This window comes from Fistularia commersonii, chromosome 16 (genome assembly GCF_037954325.1).
Source record: "Fistularia commersonii isolate RoL2024-O1a breed Wild chromosome 16, RoL_Fcom_v1.0, whole genome shotgun sequence".
Taxonomy (NCBI): Eukaryota; Metazoa; Chordata; class Actinopteri; order Syngnathiformes; family Fistulariidae; genus Fistularia; species Fistularia commersonii.
The window spans coordinates 17,758,488-17,781,590 of record NC_141299.1 but is presented as its reverse complement, the minus strand read 5'-3'; the positions used below and the strand labels follow the sequence as shown (position 1 = coordinate 17,781,590).

Below are 23,103 nucleotides of genomic sequence, written 5' to 3'. Positions count from 1 at the left end.
ACAGGGGGGAACGGGAGGGGGGGGCGGGAGAGGACAGCGTGGGGGAAGGGGGGGAGTAGAGGAAGGAAAAGAGGCGCTGATGAAGAGGGCCTGCTGGAGGAAGAGGTGAAGGAAGGGTGAGCGGAGACACCCGTGTTCGCGGCCCTGCCGACGGTGTGGTTTTATTGTCGAGTTACCGGCAGGATAACAAGTCTACCGTGCCGCCCCGAAACTCCCGTCGCACCGTTTGACGCCGATAGCCGCATTCGCTTTGAATAAATTCCCATCCGTGCAATTATCGCACCAGACGGGAAGTAGCTGGCTTCTCCACCTGTAATGTTTGGTGATGGTGGACGTTTAGGAGGCACGGTCAAAACGCCAAAACACCTGATGTATTTGCAGAGTCGGGGGTTTCCGGGAGAACGATCCGTTATAGGGAAGCGGTGGTGAATCTTTAGCATCAGCGAGGCGGAAGTAGACCGAGTGTCCAAATAAGCAGGACCGATAAAAGAAAAGCCTTCGTTTTCTTTACCGCCTTACCTTCTGGAACGGTTCTCCCATCGGCTCATTGATAAAATCTAAATCGTAATCTACCACTCCTTTGCATTGAAATCATTTAAATGCATTCATTGAATAATTCATCCGGCCTTGATGAGTCATCTGACAAGATCCGTCCATACGGCAGGAATAGCTCTGCCTCAGTGGAAGTGGAATAAGAGGCATTCGGAGTCCTTACGTGGATCTTGTCATTGTGGCCGACCAGGAACAACCTTAAGGTTTAAGGCAATTTCAATCCATTGGCTGAAAATGTTTTTTCTCTCAGTGGATTACAAATTTGAATTTCACAATTATGCTCTTTGGCACAACGCACGCTTTTTTTTTTTTTTTTAAAGCAGCCTTTATCATTTTTGAGCTCCCGGAGGACCGGTTCCTCCTTTGGCTCTGGACCCCCCCCCCCCCCCCCCCCCCAAGTCTGGACCAGGCAGGTTCTGGATCCAGCCAAACTCTCCGGATCACGCAGGAGAGCATCATCACCAGAGATAACGAGGCCCCGTGAGAATTAGCAGAGATTGGTGTGAGCAAGTCTGCTCCGCCGGACGCCGCCGGTGCACCGCTGTCCCACGCCGTCAGACCACCGGGGCTCCCCTGGTCCAGGACCGGGTTCACTTTTTACCCCGGGGGTTACGGCGGGGAGAATTTCACTTAAAAATAAATCTGAACGCAAAGTCAGAGGTGAACACGGAGCATTCGTTTTGAGTTTTGTCTTGTTTTTATTTTATTTTCAAGAACGCAGCGCAGACCAAGAAACAATAAATCAGCTCATGGAAACAATTAGAAAACATTCAGAGGTGATTATTATTCAATAACTATTTTCCGTACGTGCAATAGTTCCATTGTTTTCTGCACTGCAACTGATACTGATACACATAATTTGTACATGTAATCATGACATATCTTTTTCCATACCTTCAACTTGATTTTTCTTTCTTTATTTTCATTATTTGCTATTCTTTATTTTTAGATTCTATTGGCAGAAAAGCCGATGGAATCTATAAAATAATAGAAAAGTTCTGTTTTTATTTTTCTCCACTTGACTCTTGCTTTCAACGAAAAGCATTTTCCTCCTGGGGGATCATTAACGTATTTTGATTCTAGATTCTGATTCTGGATTGGTTGGAGAGCATCTGCCATGTGAGGTTTTTTTTGTGGCGATGGACTTTTTTTTTTTTTAAAAGCCTGCTTCTAATATGGGCAGCCCAGTCAGCGGTGCACTCACAAAATGTATCTGCCACCAGCCTCCGTTGCTGCTCAAACTAAGCCCAGCGCGGGGGCTCTGGGGGCCGGGCAGAGCCCAACTAGGTTGAGTTACATCGGGTTGCCGACTAGATTGATCTGGCTGCAGTAGCCTGGGGAATATAAAGCAGGGCAGGGGCTTAAAGTCTCCCCCCAGGGAGGAGTCCTTGCTGCATGGGGAGAGGGGCATGAACTGAGTTGGTTCTCCGTGCTGCCGCTGTCGGACCCGCCCATCCAATGGCTTTTCATCACCTCGAATCTGCTGACGGTCCTCCTCCTTTTTTTTTTTTAGATTTATTTAGATTAATCTCCTTTGTCTCCTCCTTTAACTTTTTTTTTTTTTTTTTTGAAAAGGCCTCCCTCTTTGCAACCCCCCCCCCCCACGTCCGCACAATACTCCCCCGCATATGAAAGCATATGGGAAAGTGAATATTGCTCATGAAGTTCACACCCAAAATGAAACACCAACGCTGATGCGGAGTTACGTCTTAAATCTGCCAATAAATGACACTTTCCTACCAGCTGATTTCCCTCTATTCATACGGAGCGGCGCTTGTGTACGTGCGTTGACCCATCCTTGTGGTACTTCTTGCTTATCTTAAAGTCTAACCAACCCTGGTTGCTTCTAAACACATCAAGGTAGAGAGAACAAAAGTGGAGCTTAGGCCTATTTTTAAGAGTAGAAGACGCAGATTGTTGCCCCGCGCAGCAAACTTTGTTGCTCTTCCCTGATGTGCAGGGGCACGGTGCAAAGCTGCACGCTGCAAAGCTGCACGGGGCCGCCGCCGCCGCCGCCGCTACTTCTGCTGCTGCTGCTGTTGTAGTGTTGTGGTGCAGTGATAGCAGCACGGTCCACAGGGGGAACCCAGAGCTTTCTGTCTCGCTGAGTGATACCCCTGTCTCCGCTCACGATAAACAGCACACGTGCACACCGGTGTCTGCCGAGCGAGCAGCAGATTCCTCCCTCACTGCCCCCTCCACACTTCCTGCAAAGCTGTAAATATATTAGCTGCCTCTTTCGTCTTGGGAAACTGGCAAGCGGGGGCGTCGGGGGCGGGTGGGCGGGCAGGCGGGCGCGGGAGGGGTGTATATATATATATGTGTGTGTGTGTGTGTGTTGTTATGGTGGAGGTGATGGGGAACTAAATGTGCTAAGAAACTGGGGAAGAATACCTCCCTCTGTGCCATTCCTGTGAAGATATCCTCATAGCGCAGGGAGATACACAGAAAGAGATACGCGGTAGTCAGAACGCAGGTATTTCATATTAAACTGATTTGAAACAAATGAGAAAAGCATCGCCGGTCACCGATTCATGAAATTCCTATTCCCCTTATCTCGTTAAAATACCGTCGTAATGATTTTGCTTAATGAAATGTTTGCATCGCCACAACAGCGGCGCTGCTGTCAGGCGTCCTTCCATGCTTATTCATGTCAGCGTGTTTGTGTCGAGAGACGCACAATGGCGAGTTGTCACGGTATCCGCCCTATGGTTAAGACAACGTCCCCAATAAAGGATTGCGATGAAATGCAAGAAGTGATGCCATATGATAAAAACACGCCAGTTCGTTGAACGTTTCAGATCACGTCACGTGACAGGAACAGTTTGAGCTATTTGAACCATCTTAACGGAATTCATCCGCGGAAGTATATTTTGACATGCCGGACAAAACGGGCTCATATATAAGAGTGGCGTGCAGCTTCAGAGTGATATCAGTGTCCTTCCAGGTTAACTATCTCATCCATTAAGGTCAAATAATTTTCCGTGAAAATTCAAAATGCACGTAAGACACCCGGCGGTTTGAAAATGGCAGCTCGGGGTTCACATTGCCCCGCACGGAAACACAATTCCCGTGCTTTGCGAACATATTGCTTTTCCTCAGGACCTCTCGCTATTGCGGTTTTGTGATTTCTCTGAAGGACTTGTCTGGTTCGTCTGAAGAACGATCACAAATGTTTGCAAAACATGACATCAGTACAAACCGAGCGAAGGAATCTTAGGTGTCCGTGGTCGGTTTCTTATATATATCTATATATATCTATATATATAGATATATATATATAAAAAAAAACGTCTGCAGTTTCTATGTCACATTATACACACACGTACAAACACGCGTGTTCCCACTGGTCCTGTGTGAGATCAGAGTCTCTGCAGTCCCTCGACTGTCACTCAGGCAGATACCTGATGTGGGCGGGGCTGTGACAACTCAAAACTGGCAAGTCAAATGTTTTTATTTGCAGGAAAAGCAAGCACGCAAGTGCGTGCGTGCGTGCGTGCGTGCGTGCGTGCGTGCGTGCGTGCGTGCGTGCGTGCGTGCGTGTGTGCGCGCGTGTGTGTGTGAGCCATATGCAGTGTGCCAGGGAGGCTCTCTGGAACATATTGGTGTGTGTACATGGTGGTTAATAATAGTAGCAAACACATACAGCGATGGCAGCTCTGATGTGTGACAGTTTTACAGCCACACACTTCAAGACATAGTCTCTCTCTCTCTCTCTCTCTCTCTTTCTCTATCTATCTCTCACACACACACACACACATAAACACACACACACACACAGCTGACACAGAGACCTCCTCTGCCGCTGAGCCCTCTCTGTCTTTGTTGAGTTTTAGATTCTTTCACAGATTCTGATGAGTAAAAACAGCCACTTCCCACCCACCCGCCCCACCTCACCTCCCTGTCCCTCCCGTTCGTTGCACACACACACACACACACACACACACATATAGTCAAGTGAAACTCAGCCACCCACACACCCAAACACACACCGAGACAAATGTACATGCTTAACCAGCCTCTCACATTGAAGGAAAAGTCCTTGAAGCAAGCAGACACTCACATACATCATACACTAAAATGCACAAACACACAAACGCGCACCCTCATCCCCCCTTCTGTCATAGCTCATTGTTGCCGTCGCTTGTTTGTCTGTGACAACAGTTGTGTTGTGCAGGGGTGGAGGGTGGCAGCTTTACGGTTTGATAAGAAGCGGCGGGGGAGGCCGTCGACCGCCTCCTCCGCCGCGAGGCCTTCGCGCGGGAACACACCCGGACCCGTCCCTCGGCAAAAAAAAATAAAAACAGGGGACACCGAAACCAGAGAGAGAGGACGAGGCCACAGTGCTAGTTTGTGGCTGGTCTGCCGCCGTTCACCCATATGGTGCTGAGCGCCGCTCCTGCTCCCTGTCTAAATCCATATGCTGCCGGTGGAAAGGTGCCCCTCTCCCTCCGTCTCCCTCCTTCTCCCTCCTTCTCCCTCCTTCTCCCTCCATCCCTCCATCCCTTCCCCTCCCACCTCGCATGAAGAGAGCTTCCCGACACCCCCCTCCCACCCCCAGCTCCCTCCAATCCACCAGGGATGTGTTGGGAGGTAAAGCCCTGAAGGTTTGTAACCCCCTCCACCCCGCCGTACCTCTTAACCCCTCGAAGCTGCTTAGCCCATTGTCACTACAATCTGCCACCGCAGCCTTAATGTTCTGCCTCTTTCTCTCTCTCTCTTTTTCCTCTGTGTTCATCTTTTCATCTCTCGCCGCCACCCCATAATCGATGAACTTATTAGCTGCTAATTATTCAAGCTGCGGAAGAGGGATCCCTCCCTATCCGCGTCGGGGAGAAAAAAAAAAAACAAAAAAAAATAAATTAAAAAAAGCAGGGAATCTTCCCCCTGTGTTCTGCAGATAAACCAAATGAAGTGGTTTCTATTGCCCATTCATTTGGATTAAGTGCTTTTAGGCTGCAACGTGAGGGATGTGAGGATTTTGTCTGATTGCGATCGGCGGCGTTGAACATTAATCCTCATTTTGTGCCGCCACTTGATCATGCCCATTTAGCGGAAGCCCCAGAGATCCTTAAATAGATCTGTGGTGATTATTTGTTTTTATGCGGTGTGTGTTTCTCTTAAAGGTTCCCGTCTCTCTGTTCTCTTTTCTCAGGAGGTCCTTCAGACGATACCAAAGTTCTGCTTTCCCTTTGACATGGAAAGGTACGATTCCTCTCACTCGCTGCTTCCTTGTTTTTTTTTTTTTTTTTTTTTTTTTAAACACCCAAGCTCACTTTCACCTTCTTCAGAAAGCATGAACGAGTGTGAGCAAGCACACACACACACACACACATTTCCCCCTCCCACCCACCGGGATAAACACATTAAAGGCCAGAAATGTGACGTGCAGCTTTAACGCCATCGCAACCGCAACAGGCCCTGATTGTGGCAACGGTTGTAATGAATGAATGAATGAATAAATAAACGTTTTTTTTCACCACCGTGCAGGTGTAGCCTCCGGTTCGACATGGATATCGTTTCATTTTGTGCACGTCGATGTTTTCACAACCTAGCCCCGCCCCGGTTTAAGAGACACATTGATAATAACAACAAGGACGGGGAGATCGGCGAACGACGATGATCCCGATCATGATTGGATCACCTCATGCGACGCCAGCAGGAGCGCCGCTCGCTCGGCCCGCCGCGCCAAAGTCACGACGTCCGATCGGGCCGGCGAGCTTTAATTTTGACATATAGAATAACATCACGAGATTCCCTCTGTAAAGACGAGGGAGAGCAGCGGGGAGTCTTCTTGGGGTGGAAGGAAGGGAGGTTGCTGTTTTTCCTCACTGAAACTGAGCTGCTGCCATCTAGTGGAGATATGGGTTCCAGCCGGGCCAGCCGGGGCTCCGGCACACACACACACACACACACACACACACACACACGCAGCAGAGATGACGTGACATAAAGTCCTCTCGTGATCATGCATTTAATGAGATTTTCATTTGGAAAAAGTAGCTTTTCCATGCCGATTCATTCATTGAATTCTTTAATTCTTTGCATCTTTTCTCCCGCAGGGTCTCGCAGAGTCAGGTGGGACAGAATTTCACCTTTGTGCTGACGGACATCGACAGCAAGCAGAGGTTCGGTTTCTGTCGACTCACCCAAGGCTGCCGAGTCTGCATATGCCTGCTGAGGTAACGCGCACACACACACACACACACACACACAGACAGAGGGGTGGATGTACACACTTTTGTTACTTTTACCCAAAATGGTGTGTTTTGAATTTCAAGATGTTCGTGCATTTTTTGCAGTCTCGAACCCTAATTAGGAATATCAAGGATTGAAGGAAGATCTAGTTCAAATAATATATATATATATTTTTTAATCTCATACTCCTTTCTTCCTATTATCTATGGATTGCTCAAAGAAACGGCTCCATTTATTTTTTAAAATGTGATGAAAAAAAATCAATTTACCAGATCTGAGAAGGGAACACAGACACAGCTTTCCATTCATTGCCTGAGCTGCACTATGCCAGAATAACCAGTTTATATTCTTATCTGCCCACACACAAATATGTTGCCATTTGCCTACAATTATCCAAAAGTGAAGCGTTTTTTGATATTTCATAGGTGGGTTTATCCGATCACAGCATGCGCGAGTGAGAACATCAACCCGGGAAAATTGCATTTTCCTCGCGTAATTACTCTCCAACAAAGGCTATTATCATTTAATTCCCATGTAATTGTGTGTTGACACAATGTTCCAGATGTAATTACCTTATCATTACAAAGAGAGCGCACGCCGCCGCTAATCTCGGCGGACGAACATACGCACCTCGGAGCCGGCCGTGGAAAACGTGCTCGACGATTCTGCTTTTTAATGAACGTATCGTCAAACAGTCAAACTGCAAAAAAAGAACAGAAATCCTTCTTTTCCTCGCTCACCTCACTGTGTGTGTGTGTTTTGTGTAAACGTGTGTGAATCTGTTGATGGACAGCCATGGTTTGTCGCTGCCCTGATGAACTACTGTGAAGAACAGTGGCCCCACATTCTCTCTCTCTTTTCCCTCACACACACACACACACACACACACACACACACACACAAACCACCCACCCTTCCCGACCTGCTTCCGTGGCCTTTGTTTTTCCTCCTCTCTCCCTCGCTCGCTGTCGTCCTCCCTCACTCTCTTTCTCCCCTCGTTATTTGGCTACTGCCACAGCGCGACAGCAAAGACGCTCGGCCCATAATTATGCATGAAGCTTTTCTGCCAATTAGCAGAGGCTCCCCTGTCCCTCTCGCCGAGTTAGACATGCTAATTCATTTGACATATGATGTATAAAATTCATTATGCATTCTGAGTAGTTTCTATGGGCGGCTTCGTTTACAATAAAAATTGCGTATAGAATTTTTTTCTTCTTTTTGTCAAGTTGAATTGGTTTATGGTTTATGTGGTCTGTTGTTGTGTTTTTTTTGTTGTTTTTTTGTCCCCCCCCCCCCCCCCCCCCCCCATCTTTCTTTGTGCTTATCTGAAATGGCCCCGGTTGCGTCGGGGAAGGAGACAAGAAACGTTTTGCGCGTCTAATCGAAGAAAAAGTTGCCGCGTCCAAAACGAGTCTTTTCGGTCAAAAGTTTATTTCGTTGTTTATCGTTCCTTCGTCTGTTTTCAGTTCTACCGAAAAATTACTTATGCGAGATTTAATATAAAAGGAGCCCCCTCTTCTCCACCCGCCATTAAAAGCACATTACTGGAGATCATGGGAAATTCAGATCATTTATCTTGTTTGTCTTAAAGGACCATTAGTTAAAATCGTGTCGTGTTAAAATTCAAAGCGTGAAGGTCAAGGCCCTCGGATTTCAACTTCTCCAGATGAAAAACGCCAAGTGATTAAAGCGGTCTGCGTGTGTGTGATAGCCGAGGTGCCGGGACTGTAAAATTGTCGCCTCCGCTCACGTGAGGAAGTGTCTTAATGAGTCGGACAGTTTTATGTGGGCCGGCCTTTCGGGTGGAGGGGAGGCCGCGGCGGAGAAGGTCCGCTTCCTTCGGGGTGAATCTACAGAAAAATAAAAGGAAAAATAACAATAAACCTCTCTATGTTTTTCAATTCCCGGTAATCGGACGAGCTCGGGGGAATTAAAGGAGAATGGCGGTTGGATTTGCAGGAATAGGTTTCAGTGGTCACTTAGGCAGAAGGAGGGGCGGGATGTGTTTCCTCGCCTGCGTTTAACCCCTGACCTGGAAGAGTTCAGGGCGTAATGAAGTCCTGCTCCCAGCTGTCCATTTCAAAAAAAAAAAAAGATTTAGGCCTCATCAGGGGAAAACAGGAAAAAGTGTCGCGCCGGATACCCAACAGGTACTTTTGTTGGGCCTGGAGCCGGAGCGCTCCCATATGATTATCACCATTTGCTTTTTCAAATGCGGATTGTACATTTCCTGCTCCAAAGGCGGGCGTGGGAATGTTAGCCGGCGGAAGGTGGTCCGAGGCCAGGGGAGAGGCGGCTCGGGCGGCTCGGGCCGATTAGCCGCTCGGTTCTCGGAGCGCCAGGCGCTTTTGAGAAGACGTGTTTAAAATGGCAGGAGAGATTGCCGGGCCGGCGCGGCGCGGCGAGCCCTCCGCTGATGGATGCCTCGCTGTCTATCGGAGGATTTGCGCTGCACAAACACATCTGAGCAATGAACTGTGACAAGAAGGAGTATCTCCCTGCAAGCTTTCCCAACTTTGACTTTACAATAACAGACGGGGCAGGGACGGATAAGCCGGACATGCAGATGATCTTTAAGCCGCGTTCATAACGTATTTTATCAAAGCGGCGACGTCTTCTTTCCCGCTTTGCCGAGACGTTCCGAGGACTATTGATCATTCGAGGCCGTCCGTCTGGCTTTACCCGCCGATCATGTGTTTCCCTCTAAAACAAAGGAGAGTGGGAGTGTAATGACTGTGAGATTTGTGAGGCCTGACGGCTGCTCTGACAAGCGCGGCCCTATTTACATCCCCATCGGCAGTGAAAAATGAAGGATTAATGTCCAGAAGCCTGGATCTTTTTAAACAAGAGTGGTAAAGCAGACGGATAATGCACCGGCTCTGCCCCCCCCCCCCCCCACCCCCCACCCCATCCACCTCCCCCACAGCTATTATATCAGGCTCGAGGTTTTGTGTATTTCTAAAATGTAAACCGATCCCACGCGCAAATATTAGCGTCGTGTGTCGCTTGAGGTGGCAGAAATAGGTCTCCAGGTTGATATCCGGTCAGCGTGTGAATTAACCTAAGCGTGTGTGATTTAGTCACCCCTGCAAGTGTGACCTGATTGCAGTAAATCTACATGCAGACGTCAAAATAAAGGCACGTTAAGCAGCTGATTGTTTCAGACTAATGGTCACTCGGCCCCTCTGATTGGTGCGCTTGGCTGCACTCCTCCAGGAACCCGGCCTGTCATTGGGCCGCGCGCCGCTTTAGCGCTACGAAAATTTGCATTAGGTTCACTTTATTGTTTTCTTGTTGTCTGTTAATTCCAGTCTGCAGAGCAGCCAGTGACCCATGGCCTGCAAAGTCCTCTGTCCCCAGCCAACTGCCAGAGCAGGACTCCATAGCTCACACACACACACACACACACACACACACACACACTGCTGCAGATCTTACCTCTGCACCTGTTTTTTTTTTTTTTTTTTTTTAATTTGAATGATTGTTTTTATGCGATGCATTTAAACCTGTGTTCTCTCGCCGACCCGACGCGATGCACAAACAGGACTTTAATCAATGGCGTCGGTCGGCCGCGAATTAATTTCTTAACCCCGCGCATCCAGACGAGCCCGCCGAGCATTAATGGGAGTTTGTTTATTTCATCTCGATGCTAAGAGCTGCTCATCTTGCATCGCTATTCACGCGGCGTTCAAAAGTGCATGTTTAAAAAACCAAAAACTAAATAAAAATTCAATACCTTGATGGCGCACCATATTTTTTTTACAAATTGATTGCATAACATTAAATTAACTGACAGCCTCGCGGCTTTTATGCCAAAGCCGAAATGTTGGCCATCTTCCACCCCGGAAAGCGAGTCCACTTGGCCAAGAATATGTCAACTTTGGAAAGAAAGCCATGCCGCAGATGCTTTTAGCTTATGGTGGGTGTACTTAGTGATAAGCCTCGAACACAAACACCGCGGTATGAATTATTTCCTGCCTGCTAATGAATTTATTTATTTTACATTAATTACATTAGGGCGGTACTGGTTTTCGGTTTGTTTGTTTTTTTAATGTGTGAAGGGCATGAAAAGAAGAGCGGGGCGGCTGGCGGCTGCAGCGGGGCGGCGGCGGCGGCGGCGGCGGCGGGGGGGGGAATGCAGTTGGCATCCTGGGCTGCATTCTTCCAAGCCTGTGCATCTGGGAGCAGCATGCTTGTAAACCATAGCATCCCTTTGTATTACATGAAAACTTCAGTCTGTGTGTGTGTGTGTGTGTGTGTGTGTGTCTTAATAATCTAACAATCCATTGTGCTTCAGTCGAGCTCTGAGCAGACATGACAGGAATCCCTAGCACGTGGAGGGGCCACCAAGAATGTCATAATAAGGATTAGCAAGGGTTTTTTTCTGTCTTTTCTTTTTTTTCGCAGCGCCCCAAAGCCGAGCGCGGAGATGCTAAAGTCAACAACAAGTCATTTTCATTTTTGAGTATTCTTGATCTTTTCACAAAAAAGATCAGTTATCGGTGAAATATAAGACGCCTTTTAACGCATAAAATCCGTCGATCAGGTGTTTCTCGAGTGATCCGGGAATAATTATCGCGGCTGCTTTGATTAAACGCGACCTTTATATTTACCGTTGGCGTCAATAACGCTCTTTTTCTAACTCTTTCCCTCTGACTCTTGCAGTTATCTGCCCTGGTTTGAAATCTACTACAAGCTGCTAAACACCCTTGCAGACTACCTAACAAAAAAACAGGTAATCTTCTCTTTTGCAAACTCTTTCTACACACATATATATATATATATGTGTGTGTGTGTGTGTGTGTGTGCATGGAGTTTGTATGCGATAAGAAAATATCACATTATCGTGTAATCTGAGTGTAAAACAAGCATAGGGAGGTAAGTGTTTGTTTCCACCGCCGCTCCCCGTCTCCATACTGCATGTTGACTTTGGCGCTCAAGTTTTGCTCCTCGTCTCGGGCGCCACTCGCCTCCTGTCGTTAGCGGCGGCGCCGGTGTTGACATTTCGCAGACCAAACGCTGATCTGACACCGCGAGTTTGCGCCTGATGATTTACCGGAAAACAAATTGTTAAGAAACACAATGAAAAGATACGCGGCACAAAAGTATTCCCCCCCCCCCCCCCCCCCCCCCGACTATTCGCTCGCAAAGGGAGGGGAAGAGTAAAATATGCGACAAAGGAGGGAGATGCTCGGCGTGGATTGGAGGCTGATGTTCCTGCATTTAGACTCGACGGAGAGAAGAGGCAGGAAGAGCTGTTTGGAGCTTTGGGACCGCTTTCGGTCGTCACGTCCTCGCCGCTTCTCCCGCAGAGGAGCGACGAGGGGGGAAGACAATCACAAACACTTCACATAAACATTTAAAGCGGCGCATCTGTGATCGAGAAGGCCGCGGCCTCGTCTTAAAGGGAGGCAGACGAGCGGTGCGAGCTTAGCTTAGCCGGGGAGCGGTTCCTCTGCGAGGGAGGGATGGCCGGAAATCCTGGAAGACCAGAAATGTTAGTGTGCATGATTCGGTTTTTGTATTTACCCTGCTGTCCGTTCCGGGCGAGAGGGAGATGTTGACAGACAAGGGAAGACAGAAGAGCGATGAGGGTTTAAGGCGAGGGGTAAATGAACTGTTTCCCCAGGCCGTGTTGCTGACCATGCGTGTGAGCATTGAGCCTCTCATGACAGGAGGCTGTTCGATTGAACACACCCTCGCACCCCTTCCTCCGCCCCGACTCTATATTGCCCTTCTGAAATGTCTCTCTCGCTTGCACACACACACACACAGAAGCATACAAGCAGAAGCCGAAACGAAGTTTGCAGGGAGGAAGACAAGAAGAAGAAAACGGAAAAGGCGGTAACTTTGTTTTAAGCGCGAGCTGCCGACCCCCCCCCCCCCCCCCCCCCCTCCTCCCGGCTGTCCGACCCGGCGGTGTAAATAGCGGCCTTGTCGTAGAGCTCATAAATGCTGGAAGAATAAGCTCGGAGCCTGTTCTGTGGTCAAGCCAGCTCTCGGAAGGCTCCTTAAAGCCCGTGTCTTTGGAGCAGGGACCCCCGCTTAATTACCAGCAGCCCGCTCGCGCCCGTAAATCAATGCCGCCCGGATAATAAGCGTCTGCAGCCTCACGCTCAGCCGTCTCTTAACTTAGTAAACCCGACTCCGTCCTCCGGGCTTTTGTCGGCGCCGCCGTCAGACTCTCCACGACTGACCGGCGGAATCCTCAGGGTTTGTCGTCCGTTTCTCTCCCCGCAGGAAAACAACTTGAACGACATGCTGAATTCGCTGTACGATCTGCCCGTGCCAAAGCCCTTCACGCCAGTCAACTTGAGTGTGGTAGGTAAAGATCTCGCACCCCCTCCTCCCCGCCTCCCCCTTACGAGGGGAAATATTTCCAAAAGGGAAGGGGACAGACGTAGCAGCGGAGGTGGAGACCAGGGAATAATAAGATCTTGAATGAAATGGACACATTACATTACATTACATTACATTGCATTTGGCAGACGCTTTTATCCAAAGCGACTTACAATAGAGGACATAAGGACTGCAAATAACACTTGCAAATACAAGATGCACAGGGAATATACAGAACAGTAAGCTGGGGTTAGCAAGTTTTTTTTTTTTTTGTTTGTTCTTTGACAAAGACATACACAAACGTACACACACACACACACTGCATAGCCTGACTTGGTTCCTAACCTGATCTGGGGCATCAGCGCAGTAAAAAGTCCTGAAAGAGAACAGTTTTTACCTGTTTCTTGAAGGTTGAGAGAGATGATGCTAGTCTTGTTGCTTCCGGAAGTTTGTTCCACCACTGAGGAAGTAGAACTGAGAACAGTTTTGCCTGAGATCGCTTCGAGCGAGCAGAAGGTACCGCTAGTAGGTTTGTATTAGAGGAACGCAGCTCTCTGCCGGGAACATAAGGTCTTATCATTTGGTTCAGATATACTGGACCTGTTCCTGAGGTGGTTTTGAAGGCCAGGGTCAGGACCTCGTGCTTGATCCTGGCAGCTACTGGTAGCCGGTGCAACTGGACGAACAGAGGTGTAACATGAGCCCTTTTGGGTTGAGTGAATACCAACCGTGCAGCAGCATTCTGAACCATCTGCAGTACAGAATGAGACGCGACAAAGACGGCGCGAGAACAGAGTGGGAGAAAATAGGTCAAGCGGGAGTGTGGAGGTTGACGGGTCGGGGCGACGAGGCTTTTCCCCCCTCGACCGCTTGAACCTTCAAGCTCCGGAGGGAGAACTTTCACAAGTCGTCGCGTCTGCGGGTTATCAAGTCCCGAGGAGGCCTGGCGGGGACGCCGGCCCCGTGTTTTTTCCCCGCGTCACGCTCGCAGAAACCCCCTCGCCGCGCAGCGCTTCTGAAGAAGAAATATTCCTTTCACTCATATCTCTATTTTTCAATTGCTCAGACACCACCCTGGTAGGAGATGAAAAGGGTTTCAGGGTCGGCCTCCGTCCTTGAGGAGCGCTACTCCTTCTTCGGGCCAATTAAAGGAGCCGCTCCCGGGCGGTTTGTGCAGCGGGGATCACACCGACGCACCCCTAATTACAAAGATGACTTTACACCGTAACAAGAGTAAGAATGACATAATCAATGAATCTCCTAAAAAAAGGTCAGCAAAGTAACATCGGATGGAATTTTTTTTTTTTTTTTTTTTTTTAAAACGCTTCTATACGTGAGCGACTGCAACCCGAGAGAACAGAGGTGATGACTTTCTCTCTCTTTTTTTTTTTTTTTTTTTTCCAGAGGAGCCACTGGTTTGATATTTAATTAATGAAGCAGAGTTATTCCCAAAAAGTTGTTTTTTTTTAATCACGGCAGCCAAAAGAAAAGAAGTAACGGTTGTCGGTCGTCCCCTTTCATGTGTGAACCCTGTTTTGCTCTCTCTCTCTCTCTTCTCTCTCTCTCTCTCTCTCTCTCTTCTCTCTCTCTCATTGTGCAAGAATGAGCAGTTGTATATTGCCACCGGGCAAGTACCGAGAGCTGGGCGAAGCAAGGAGCCGGTGAGTTGGAGGGGAGTGAGTGAATGGCAGAGATGGGGGGAGGAAGAGGAGGAAAAGGAGGAGGAAAAGGAGGAGGAGGCTGCTGTGAAATATGAAACCGCCGCTGTACTAATCGCATGGGAGCCACAGCTTTCCAATTTGGCCAAATAAGCCGCGCTATCTTTTTAAACATAACAAAAACAAACTATCCTGGGCCTTGGTGTATGTTTCTTCTCCTCTGGAAAACAATCAAACTTTTTAAATGATTAATGCCATTCCACATTGCCATATTCTCACTATGAATATCAAAAGTGTGTGCGTGTTTTTTTTTCTTCTTCTTGCTCTTTATGTCTAAAGCAAAGGCAATTGTGCTCAAAAAATCTCCTTGATGCCTCTCCAGTTAACCCACTTTCAATGTTTTTTTATATAAACATGTCTTCGAAAGAACAAGAAAAACCAAAACAAAAAAAAAACAAAACAAAAAAGGCAGACAAGCGAGCGAGCAGCCAATGAAAGCCCGGGTTGAGGCGAGGAGCGCGCCGCGTTGTTATCACAACGCCGTGGATTAGAAGACCAACGGGAAAACATTAAATAGCACACAGGAAACTGCGAGAGAGCGCCGCGCTTCCATTCATGACAAGCGTTGGAGGCCCGGAGAAGGTCTCTTCCCATCGTCCTCATCTCTGCTCCCTCCATAATTACATCTCACTTCCCTTCCTGAAGAGATTCCTCTAAAGAGGATTCGTGTTGGCAGCATTAGTCGTCCGCCAACGGAGAGGTTATTTAGGAAACCTAGTCCAGACGGGAAATCGTTGCGTGCGCCGGAGTTATTTGAGTTTGTCGGTTCTTTTAAAAAAGAAGCAGAAAAAAAAAAAAAGATCTGGTATTTAGAAACGGGAGGCGACGTCAGTGAAATTGGTCAAATGGAGCCGGACTCGTATCTCGTTCTCGCGTTTTCATCCTTGGAAACGACATCCGAAGGGAGCCATTAATGCCTAAAAAGACTTTCCGTCGACGATCCGGAGCGTCTCGTGGTATTTTAGGCACTGCTGGTTAATACTCTGCGTGTACAAATACACCCGTATGAGCTGGAACATTCATGACGTCAAACGTGAATGGAAATCAGAACTATAATAATACATTTTATTTCAGACGCCTCACTCCAGATACCCTACAGAGAGAAACAGTAAAAGCGACAAAATGGTAAAAAACAAGAAAAAAAAAAAGTCAGATATTGACATACCTTAAATGTTGTGTTATAAATAAAATATTTCATCATGGCAGTCCTTTGTGAACTGAACTTATGAACTGACGAAGCAAATCTGCGGCAAAAACGTCCTTCTTGCGAACCGCTGTGGCTTTTCTCCAAAACGTTAGCGTGTTCGTGTGTTCGGAGACAATCGAACGGAATTTTAAACCAGACAATAAAATAAAAATAAATTGTTTTAGTTCAGATTTACCTCTGGGAAAAGTTGTCAGAAATGTGCACCTCCAGCCCCAACTCTGCCATCGCTCGCCTGAGGAGGTCAGAGGTCAGATTCTTTGCACGTTGGCTTTTGGTGTTGGGTTTTTTCACTTTCCGGGATCTTCCCCGACTGACCGCGACGGGCGCCGGCTTCTGATTGGGACGCCCCGACCTCACTTTTGCACCCCCTGATTTATGGACTTTCTCCAATAATGTATCTCTTCCTCAAGTGTTTTCATTTGCCATTGATTTTTCTGAAATGTCTCTTCTCAAACTCCATTGAACTGTTTTTACTGTTTGTTTTGCTTCACAGTAACTTTGAAAACCGTCCGCATTTCTCCGAGTCTCCTTCAGAGGGACGGACACACCTGTCGGTGTGTGTGTTTTGTAAACGAAGGGAAATCTCCAAATGTGCCTCAGCGGAAAGACGACATCTTTTTTTTTTTTTTCGGGAGGGGTTGCTGACGCGCAGAAAGTGAGACAAAAGAAAGAAGACAAATTTAGAGTGAGGAACCAAGGCTGCGAGCGCTTCAGATGCACCCATCTGTAAGCCGCGGCACGCCTCTTTCAAAGGACGCTCTCATTAGCTGGGAGACGGAGACTCGGAACAGGAAGTAGATGATGTGCAAACAGGACGGGAAGAAATCAGACACTGATTTTACAAAAAAAAAAAAAAAAAAAAAAAAATCAGCGTTTCGCTCTGAGAAAACCGGTTCTGCAGAGCGGATTTCAGGGACGACCTGCAACAGATGGTCAAGCAAAAGCCCTCGAGAAACCACAGGTGCTTTCAGGATCCTGTGCGCACGTGTGTGTGTGTGTGTGTGTGTGTGTGTGCGCGCGTGCATGTGTGTGTGTTTGGGTTGGCAGTTTGTCGACCCTTCTCTAAACACCACCTTTCTCTGGCCTCTTTGATCCGAACACTGAACCTGCCCTGCTCTTCCAAAGTGAGACAGGCAGCCCTGTGATCCTCTAAACAACGCGTGTGTGTGTTTGCGTGTGTGTGTGTGTGTGTGTGTTGGCCGGTTGCAGACGCACACGTGCCGCCCAATCGCACATCCACTTGTGTGTGCGCACCGGTGCTCCGCGGGCCTTTTTAATGCTTAAATAAAGAGTGTTTTTTTCCACCAGAGACATCACCCCGGTCTGTGTCTATGGGGAGCTGAGCTTCTGCCGAGCGCTCTCTGTTCTGCTGGCCCGATAAAAGCATCGCCACGGTTCAGACACCGGCTCTGCAATTCATATAGACAGAGCTGAAGATGAGCCATAAATCATACAACAAAGTGAACCCCCCCCTCTCCACCCTTCCCCCCCCCACCACCGCTCATTTTCTCCTGCGCGAAGCGGTGTGCCTCACATTGTGACCTCGGCTCGTTTTTCTCCCGTATGTTTGTATTTTTTCCGCAGCACTCCTACTTCATCGCTCCGGATATCAACGGACTGCCGACGATTCCTGAGAGCGTGAGTATTTTTGCGGACAAAACAAAAAAAAAAAAAAAATAGAAAGAGGAGATGAAGTGATAGGAGAGCATCTTTAATCAGAGACGCCTTTTGAAAGGATGGCGCCGTCCTCTTGTTTCACCGGTTTCTCGTGTCAAAGTTCAGGAGCTTTGACTCTCTATTCCGTCTATTGAATATTATCAACCAATTTTTCTTTTTTTCTGCAACGTAAGTGCTTTTAGTCTGAAGTTTGAGTTGGCGCCGCGTGTCGGCTCCTCGTCGCGCTCACCGTTAGCGACGACGACACGTCTGTGAGCGAGTTGCGCGAGGACAGTTTGTTATGTACCTGCACATCCTTCTATTACTGTCTCCCTCCAGAGGAACCTGACAGAGTACTTTGTGGCTGTGGATGTCAACAACATGCTCCAGCTCTACGCCAGTATGCTGCACGAACGACGCGTCATCATTACCTCAAGCAAGCTCAGCACTGTGAGTCCGTCCTCCGTCGCCGGCTCTGCCCTGACAGGCGCGGGAGGAAGTGTTTTTTTTTTTTTTTTTTTTTAATTCATTTCCCCCCCCCAGACGCGTTGATATCCGGGTTAATTTTCGCGGCGAGATGAAGCGTTTAAGCCGAGGATATTTCCCGGCGTCTGATGTCTCGACGGCGTCCCGACTCGTCTGGGTTTCGCCCCGGATGCGATATTATAATAGGGGAAAACGCTCGCTAATTTGCAGTCGTAGAGAGTCAGTGTCGCCGTCTCCGGCTTCCGTCGGCATCATCGGATACATTTTAGCTTAAAAGTGGGGACTCTTCCCCTGATCGAGCACGAGGCCCCTCATCAATATTCCAGCAGGGAATCAAACCCCAAACAGTGCGCCGAGGATATTTATCTGACACGGCTTTGCCACTTCTGTGGAGGGTTGAACCGATGCATCCGCCCCCGCATCCCTTCCTCCATCCCTCCATCCCTCCATCCCTCCATCCCTCCCTCCTCGCCTGCCTGGGCGCCTCGCAGGCGAGCGGCGAGACAAGCTGTGAATGTCAGACTAAAGCTGGATTGCATTTGACTGTCTCGTCGCCTGCGAAATATTAATGCCACAAAATGCCTTAAATTATCCATTATTACATATCTTAACTCTCATTTAATTTAGAGCCACTCTTGGCCGTCGGAGGGAGGAAACCCTCCGCCTCCCCACGGCTCCCCGTCCCGCCCGTCTTCGCTTATCTTCTCGGCCGATGAGCCGGAGCCGAATGTTTATGACGGATGAGACGGGAGAGGGAAGTGATGTCACCCGCGTCCTATCGGTATCTGCGGCCTCTGCGGGGCCGGCGGGTGCCGGAGGGAGGGAACGGTACCCGAGGCCTCCCGTACGAGACGTAATCGGGAGAAGCCGGGAAAAAAAACACAAAACGAAAGAACCGACCCGGCCGACCCCGGCGGGGAGTTTTGCTCGGCGTCTCGGGCCCGCCGTGACACCCGCCGTTCCTGCTAAATTAGCAGACTCAAGGGTGGGAAGGCTTTTTAAGTCCGATTTATGTTCCCCGCAAAATAAATTTTGTTCCAAATAAACGCCGCCGGGATATTTTAAGAGCCTCCACGTCAGACCTTTACCTCTGTAATCCTTTTATCCCGTGGCGTCCTTCCTCCGCTCATCCGTCTATCCATCCGTCTTCCTCGGGGAGATGTGTTTTGGTTTTGGTAGCACTATATGTCAGGCACCGTAGTACAAAGGTATTTTCACGTCTCCGCTGGGATTACTCGCGGGCCCGCCGCTACCACTGCCTCTGTGATGCCTTTTTTTTTTTTTTTTATTCCTTTTTTTTTCCGCCGCCGGAAGGATTGACCTACCGGTTCAGGTTGAAACGACTGCTATAATTCTCCGTGCTTAAACGCGCCGGCGCCCGGCTCATTATCCACACCATTGTCTGGTGATCAAATATCTCAAGGCGTGAAAATATATATAATTAATGTCAGACTTTGTCAGAATGTTTGTTGAAGTGAATGTTAGCAGTCACTGGATGGACAGGTAATGTTTCCATAGTATGCATGGCCCAGATACAGGATGGATTATGAGAGGAGGTATTGTTAGTAACACCGTTAGCACCGTGCAGCTGCTTCTCACCACTCCTGCCTGTCCGGCCTCTCAACCACGCCGAGAAACAGGGAATAAAAACCGAAAAGAGACAGGCACGTTCTCTCACACACACACACACACACACACACACTCGCGCACACGTCCGCTAAAACACTGCATTTATTCAGCCGGCTCAAGGCGCTGCCTATGTTAAAGCCTCCGGTGAACCCGGCGTGTCAGTCTGTCGGTACACGGCCGCCGCGCCTCGCAAGCAGCCAACAGCAAAAGAATAAATCATGATCGTACAACAACGCGTCGGTTGAACCCGTCGCTGTTTCGTGACCAGAGGTGAACGGTACCGGCGTTGTAAGAAAGAGCGTTCGGCGGTGGCGCGGGGGCGGGAGCCAGCCGAGCGTGCCGCCTTGTCATAGGGCCGTATAATAGGGCCGCATCAGCCCTTCCTCTAACTAGTCAGTTGGGAGGACTCCCATCACCGCCCTCCGCCGCCTCTTTCATCTGCCGAGGCCCCCCAGCACTCCAGCCCGCGTAGCCTCTGCCCCGTCTATCGCCCCGAACTCAAACAGCCCGGCCTTAGCATCGTCTGACAGCAGCCCTCTCATCAGCCTGTCAGGCCTATGCTAACAAGGAGCTATCCATCCAGCGTGCCCTGGAGTGCCAGCTGTCTCTCTGTTTCCTGCCTTTTCCCTCTGTTGTTCCTTCCCTCTCTTACCCCGACTTTGCCGTGTCTCTCTACTTCCTCTCCACCTCGGTCCTGCCTGACATATTATTTTTTTTGTCCATCTGTCTCTCACGCGCTCTGGTTACACCTCCCTTTCTCCCCCGGCTTTGCCCCCCCCCCCCCCCCCCCCCCCGGCCCACCCTCTCGCCGGGTGTCTTAATGCGTTTCCCTCAATAGACCTGTCTCAGCCTGCAGCCATGTGGCTGAATTATCGCGCCTGTTGTGCTGCTGTGACAACAATATGCATATGTGCACGTCGCGGGTGTTTGTGTCCTTTTTTTTTTTTTTTTTTTTTTTTTTTTGCATGCATCTGTTTCCGTGTGTCACCGGCGCTCACAGGTGTTTGCACCTTATGCCTGATGTCTCTGCGCCAGAGAGTCGGTGACTGTGCATGTGTGGGAGGTCTGGCGTTAGCTGTTCGCCGCGACGTAGCCCGTGCCCTCTCTTTCTCTTCGCCGCGCCACCTCCTTGTTCGCGGCGCGCTTGCGTCACGCCGCGCTTGACACCCGTGTTTGTCATCAGAGGGAAAAAGCGACGCGGGTAATTGGAGACGCGTCGGAGAAGCCGAGGCTAACGCCGTAATAAACCCGTCTGCGGAGGAAGAAGCGGCAAAGGACAGGAGGACAGGTGGAGGGAAGAAAAAGAGAAAACAGAACAACAATTGAAAAAGGAGTTTGTAGCGACAAAGTCGAATCAAAAGGCCGTTTCTCCTCACTTGCCCCCGGAAAGTGAGTTTCGAGCTCTTTCCCGCAGCCCGACGCGCTTGGACTCGGCGCTCGACGATTGAAAGTCGGCCGAGCTCCGGGTGAAAGAAACGCTCATCGATCGGAGAAGCTCGGGGTCACCGGGATGAAGGGCTTCTGGTGGATGGGGCTCTTTACATCAATGTCCGGGAGGTGCTGCTACTCAAGCGGACGCTCGCAAGCTATTTTTTCACAAGATGACCGGAGATGAGGCCTCAGCGCTTTCGCCTCACGGGTCCGAGCCTCGGTCTGGAGCGTTTTACCCCCCAGTCATCTCTCCTTAACTTCCTGTGCGGAGCCTCCATGTAGCTGCTTGAGTTCTCCTGCAGGAGGTTCACTGGAGAGCCAGATGGCGGCCTGCTGGCGGCCGGTCCAAACCTCAGCGCCGCCCTGAGGACCCACAGAGCATGAATGGATGAGTGGAAACACACCGAGTCACCTGATAGATGTCGGAAAGTTCACGATCATCCCGCCTTCTTCACGGCCTAAATTCAAATTCCCACTTCACACGAGCGGACTGTCAACGTGGTCGGGAAACTTAAACATTACCATTCGCTATCCGCACATGTTGGATGTTTTGGAGAGAAGGTCGGAGAAGGCGGACTGAGATGGTTGGGTCATGGACAGAGGAGGGATGGTGGAATTGGAGGTCTAGAGGAAGAGCAAAGAGAAGATGGATGGACGCCGTGAGAAGGTATGAAGGTAGCCGGTGTGAGAGAGGAGGATCCGGAGAACAGGGTGAGACGGAGAAGGTGGATCGGCTGTGGAGACCCTGAAGGGAAAAGCCCAGAGGAGAAGAAGAAGAAGATTATGATCTGATGTCCACGTCGCTGAAGCTAATGTGAGAAAGAAGCAGGAGATATTTGTCCATGAAACAGAAAGCAGTGGAGGCCGGCGGTGGAACCTCGGGTCGGATCTCCGTTTCTCCCTCGGGTTCCCGTCCAAAGGAGCAGGACCTCCGGAACCTGAAGTGAAGCGCGGTCGTCCTTGACGAGGAGCGCTTTGAGGACGGCAGGACCGAGGCTTTCAAAAAACTGCGCGGCGCAGCTACATTTACAAATAGCAAAACAAACGCTAGGAAAGAATGAAAATAGAAAATGCGGAAATGTTGAACTTAAGCGGCGGAGAACTTTTAAAACCGACAACTTTGACGTGCGACCCCCGACCGGGGTTTCAGAGACGGAACAACCGAATCTCATTTCTTCATTCTTTTTCATCCACTCCTCTTTCTCGCCGTTGTCTTTCCATCCCTTCTTCTTTTTTTGTCTCTCCATTCTTCAGTCCAACTGAATGGAACTGAAAGAGAGAGAGAGAGAGAGAGAGGGAGCGTGGACGGTTTCTGTCTCGGCCACGGAGCGCTAAGAAAGCTCTCAGGGCAGAACCAAAGACCTTGACTGCTTTTTGAAGCAGGCTGTCGCTGTATAATCTGTTGGCTTCTCATGGAGAAAGAAGAACACACACACACACACACACATGGGCACAGTGTGTGAGAGGCAGGCAGTCCCTCATTACCGGGCAGAGCCCTGGTCCCTGAGGACTGGACCCAGCACCTAATCCTGTATTTGTTCTTGGGGACTGTATCTGTGATTCTCCATTGAATGGAATATTAAGCACCCAGGTCTTTTGTGGAGCGTGTAAGCCATTTGGCTCCACTCATCTATTATTTATCAGCCTGGCAAATATTTTATCAGCCTTAGCCTCTTATGGCCCGCTCTCATGTGAAGCCACCCTCCCGTCCGCCCCGTACACACACAAACACACACTCCGCCCCGCTAAACGAAGAGAAAAAAAAAAAAAAAAAAAAAGGCTTGAAATTTCTCCTCGTTCCCCCCGTTTATCTTCCTCTTCCTCCTCCTCTCTGCCTCCAGGACGCCGGGACCCGAACCGGTCGCATTTGTTGAATGGAAGAGCCCC

The 23,103-nt window shown here is 49.3% G+C and overlaps 1 protein-coding gene across 2 annotated transcripts in view; it reads left to right on the top strand.

Moving 5' to 3' along the window:
* dennd1b (DENN/MADD domain containing 1B) overlaps positions 1 to 23,103 on the top strand; it is a 107,381-nt gene that overhangs the window by 40,131 nt on the left and 44,147 nt on the right. The window contains exons 4-10 of one of the 2 annotated variants that reach the window (XM_086162119.1): positions 5,708 to 5,757; positions 6,615 to 6,734; positions 11,416 to 11,485; positions 12,991 to 13,071; positions 14,691 to 14,750; positions 17,599 to 17,652; positions 18,010 to 18,120. In XM_086162119.1, the coding sequence (XP_086018245.1) occupies positions 5,708 to 5,757; positions 6,615 to 6,734; positions 11,416 to 11,485; positions 12,991 to 13,071; positions 14,691 to 14,750; positions 17,599 to 17,652; positions 18,010 to 18,120 (546 nt within the window). The remainder of the gene's footprint in view (positions 1 to 5,707; positions 5,758 to 6,614; positions 6,735 to 11,415; positions 11,486 to 12,990; positions 13,072 to 14,690; positions 14,751 to 17,598; positions 17,653 to 18,009; positions 18,121 to 23,103) is intronic. The other variant, XM_086162120.1, reaches the window with a different exon arrangement.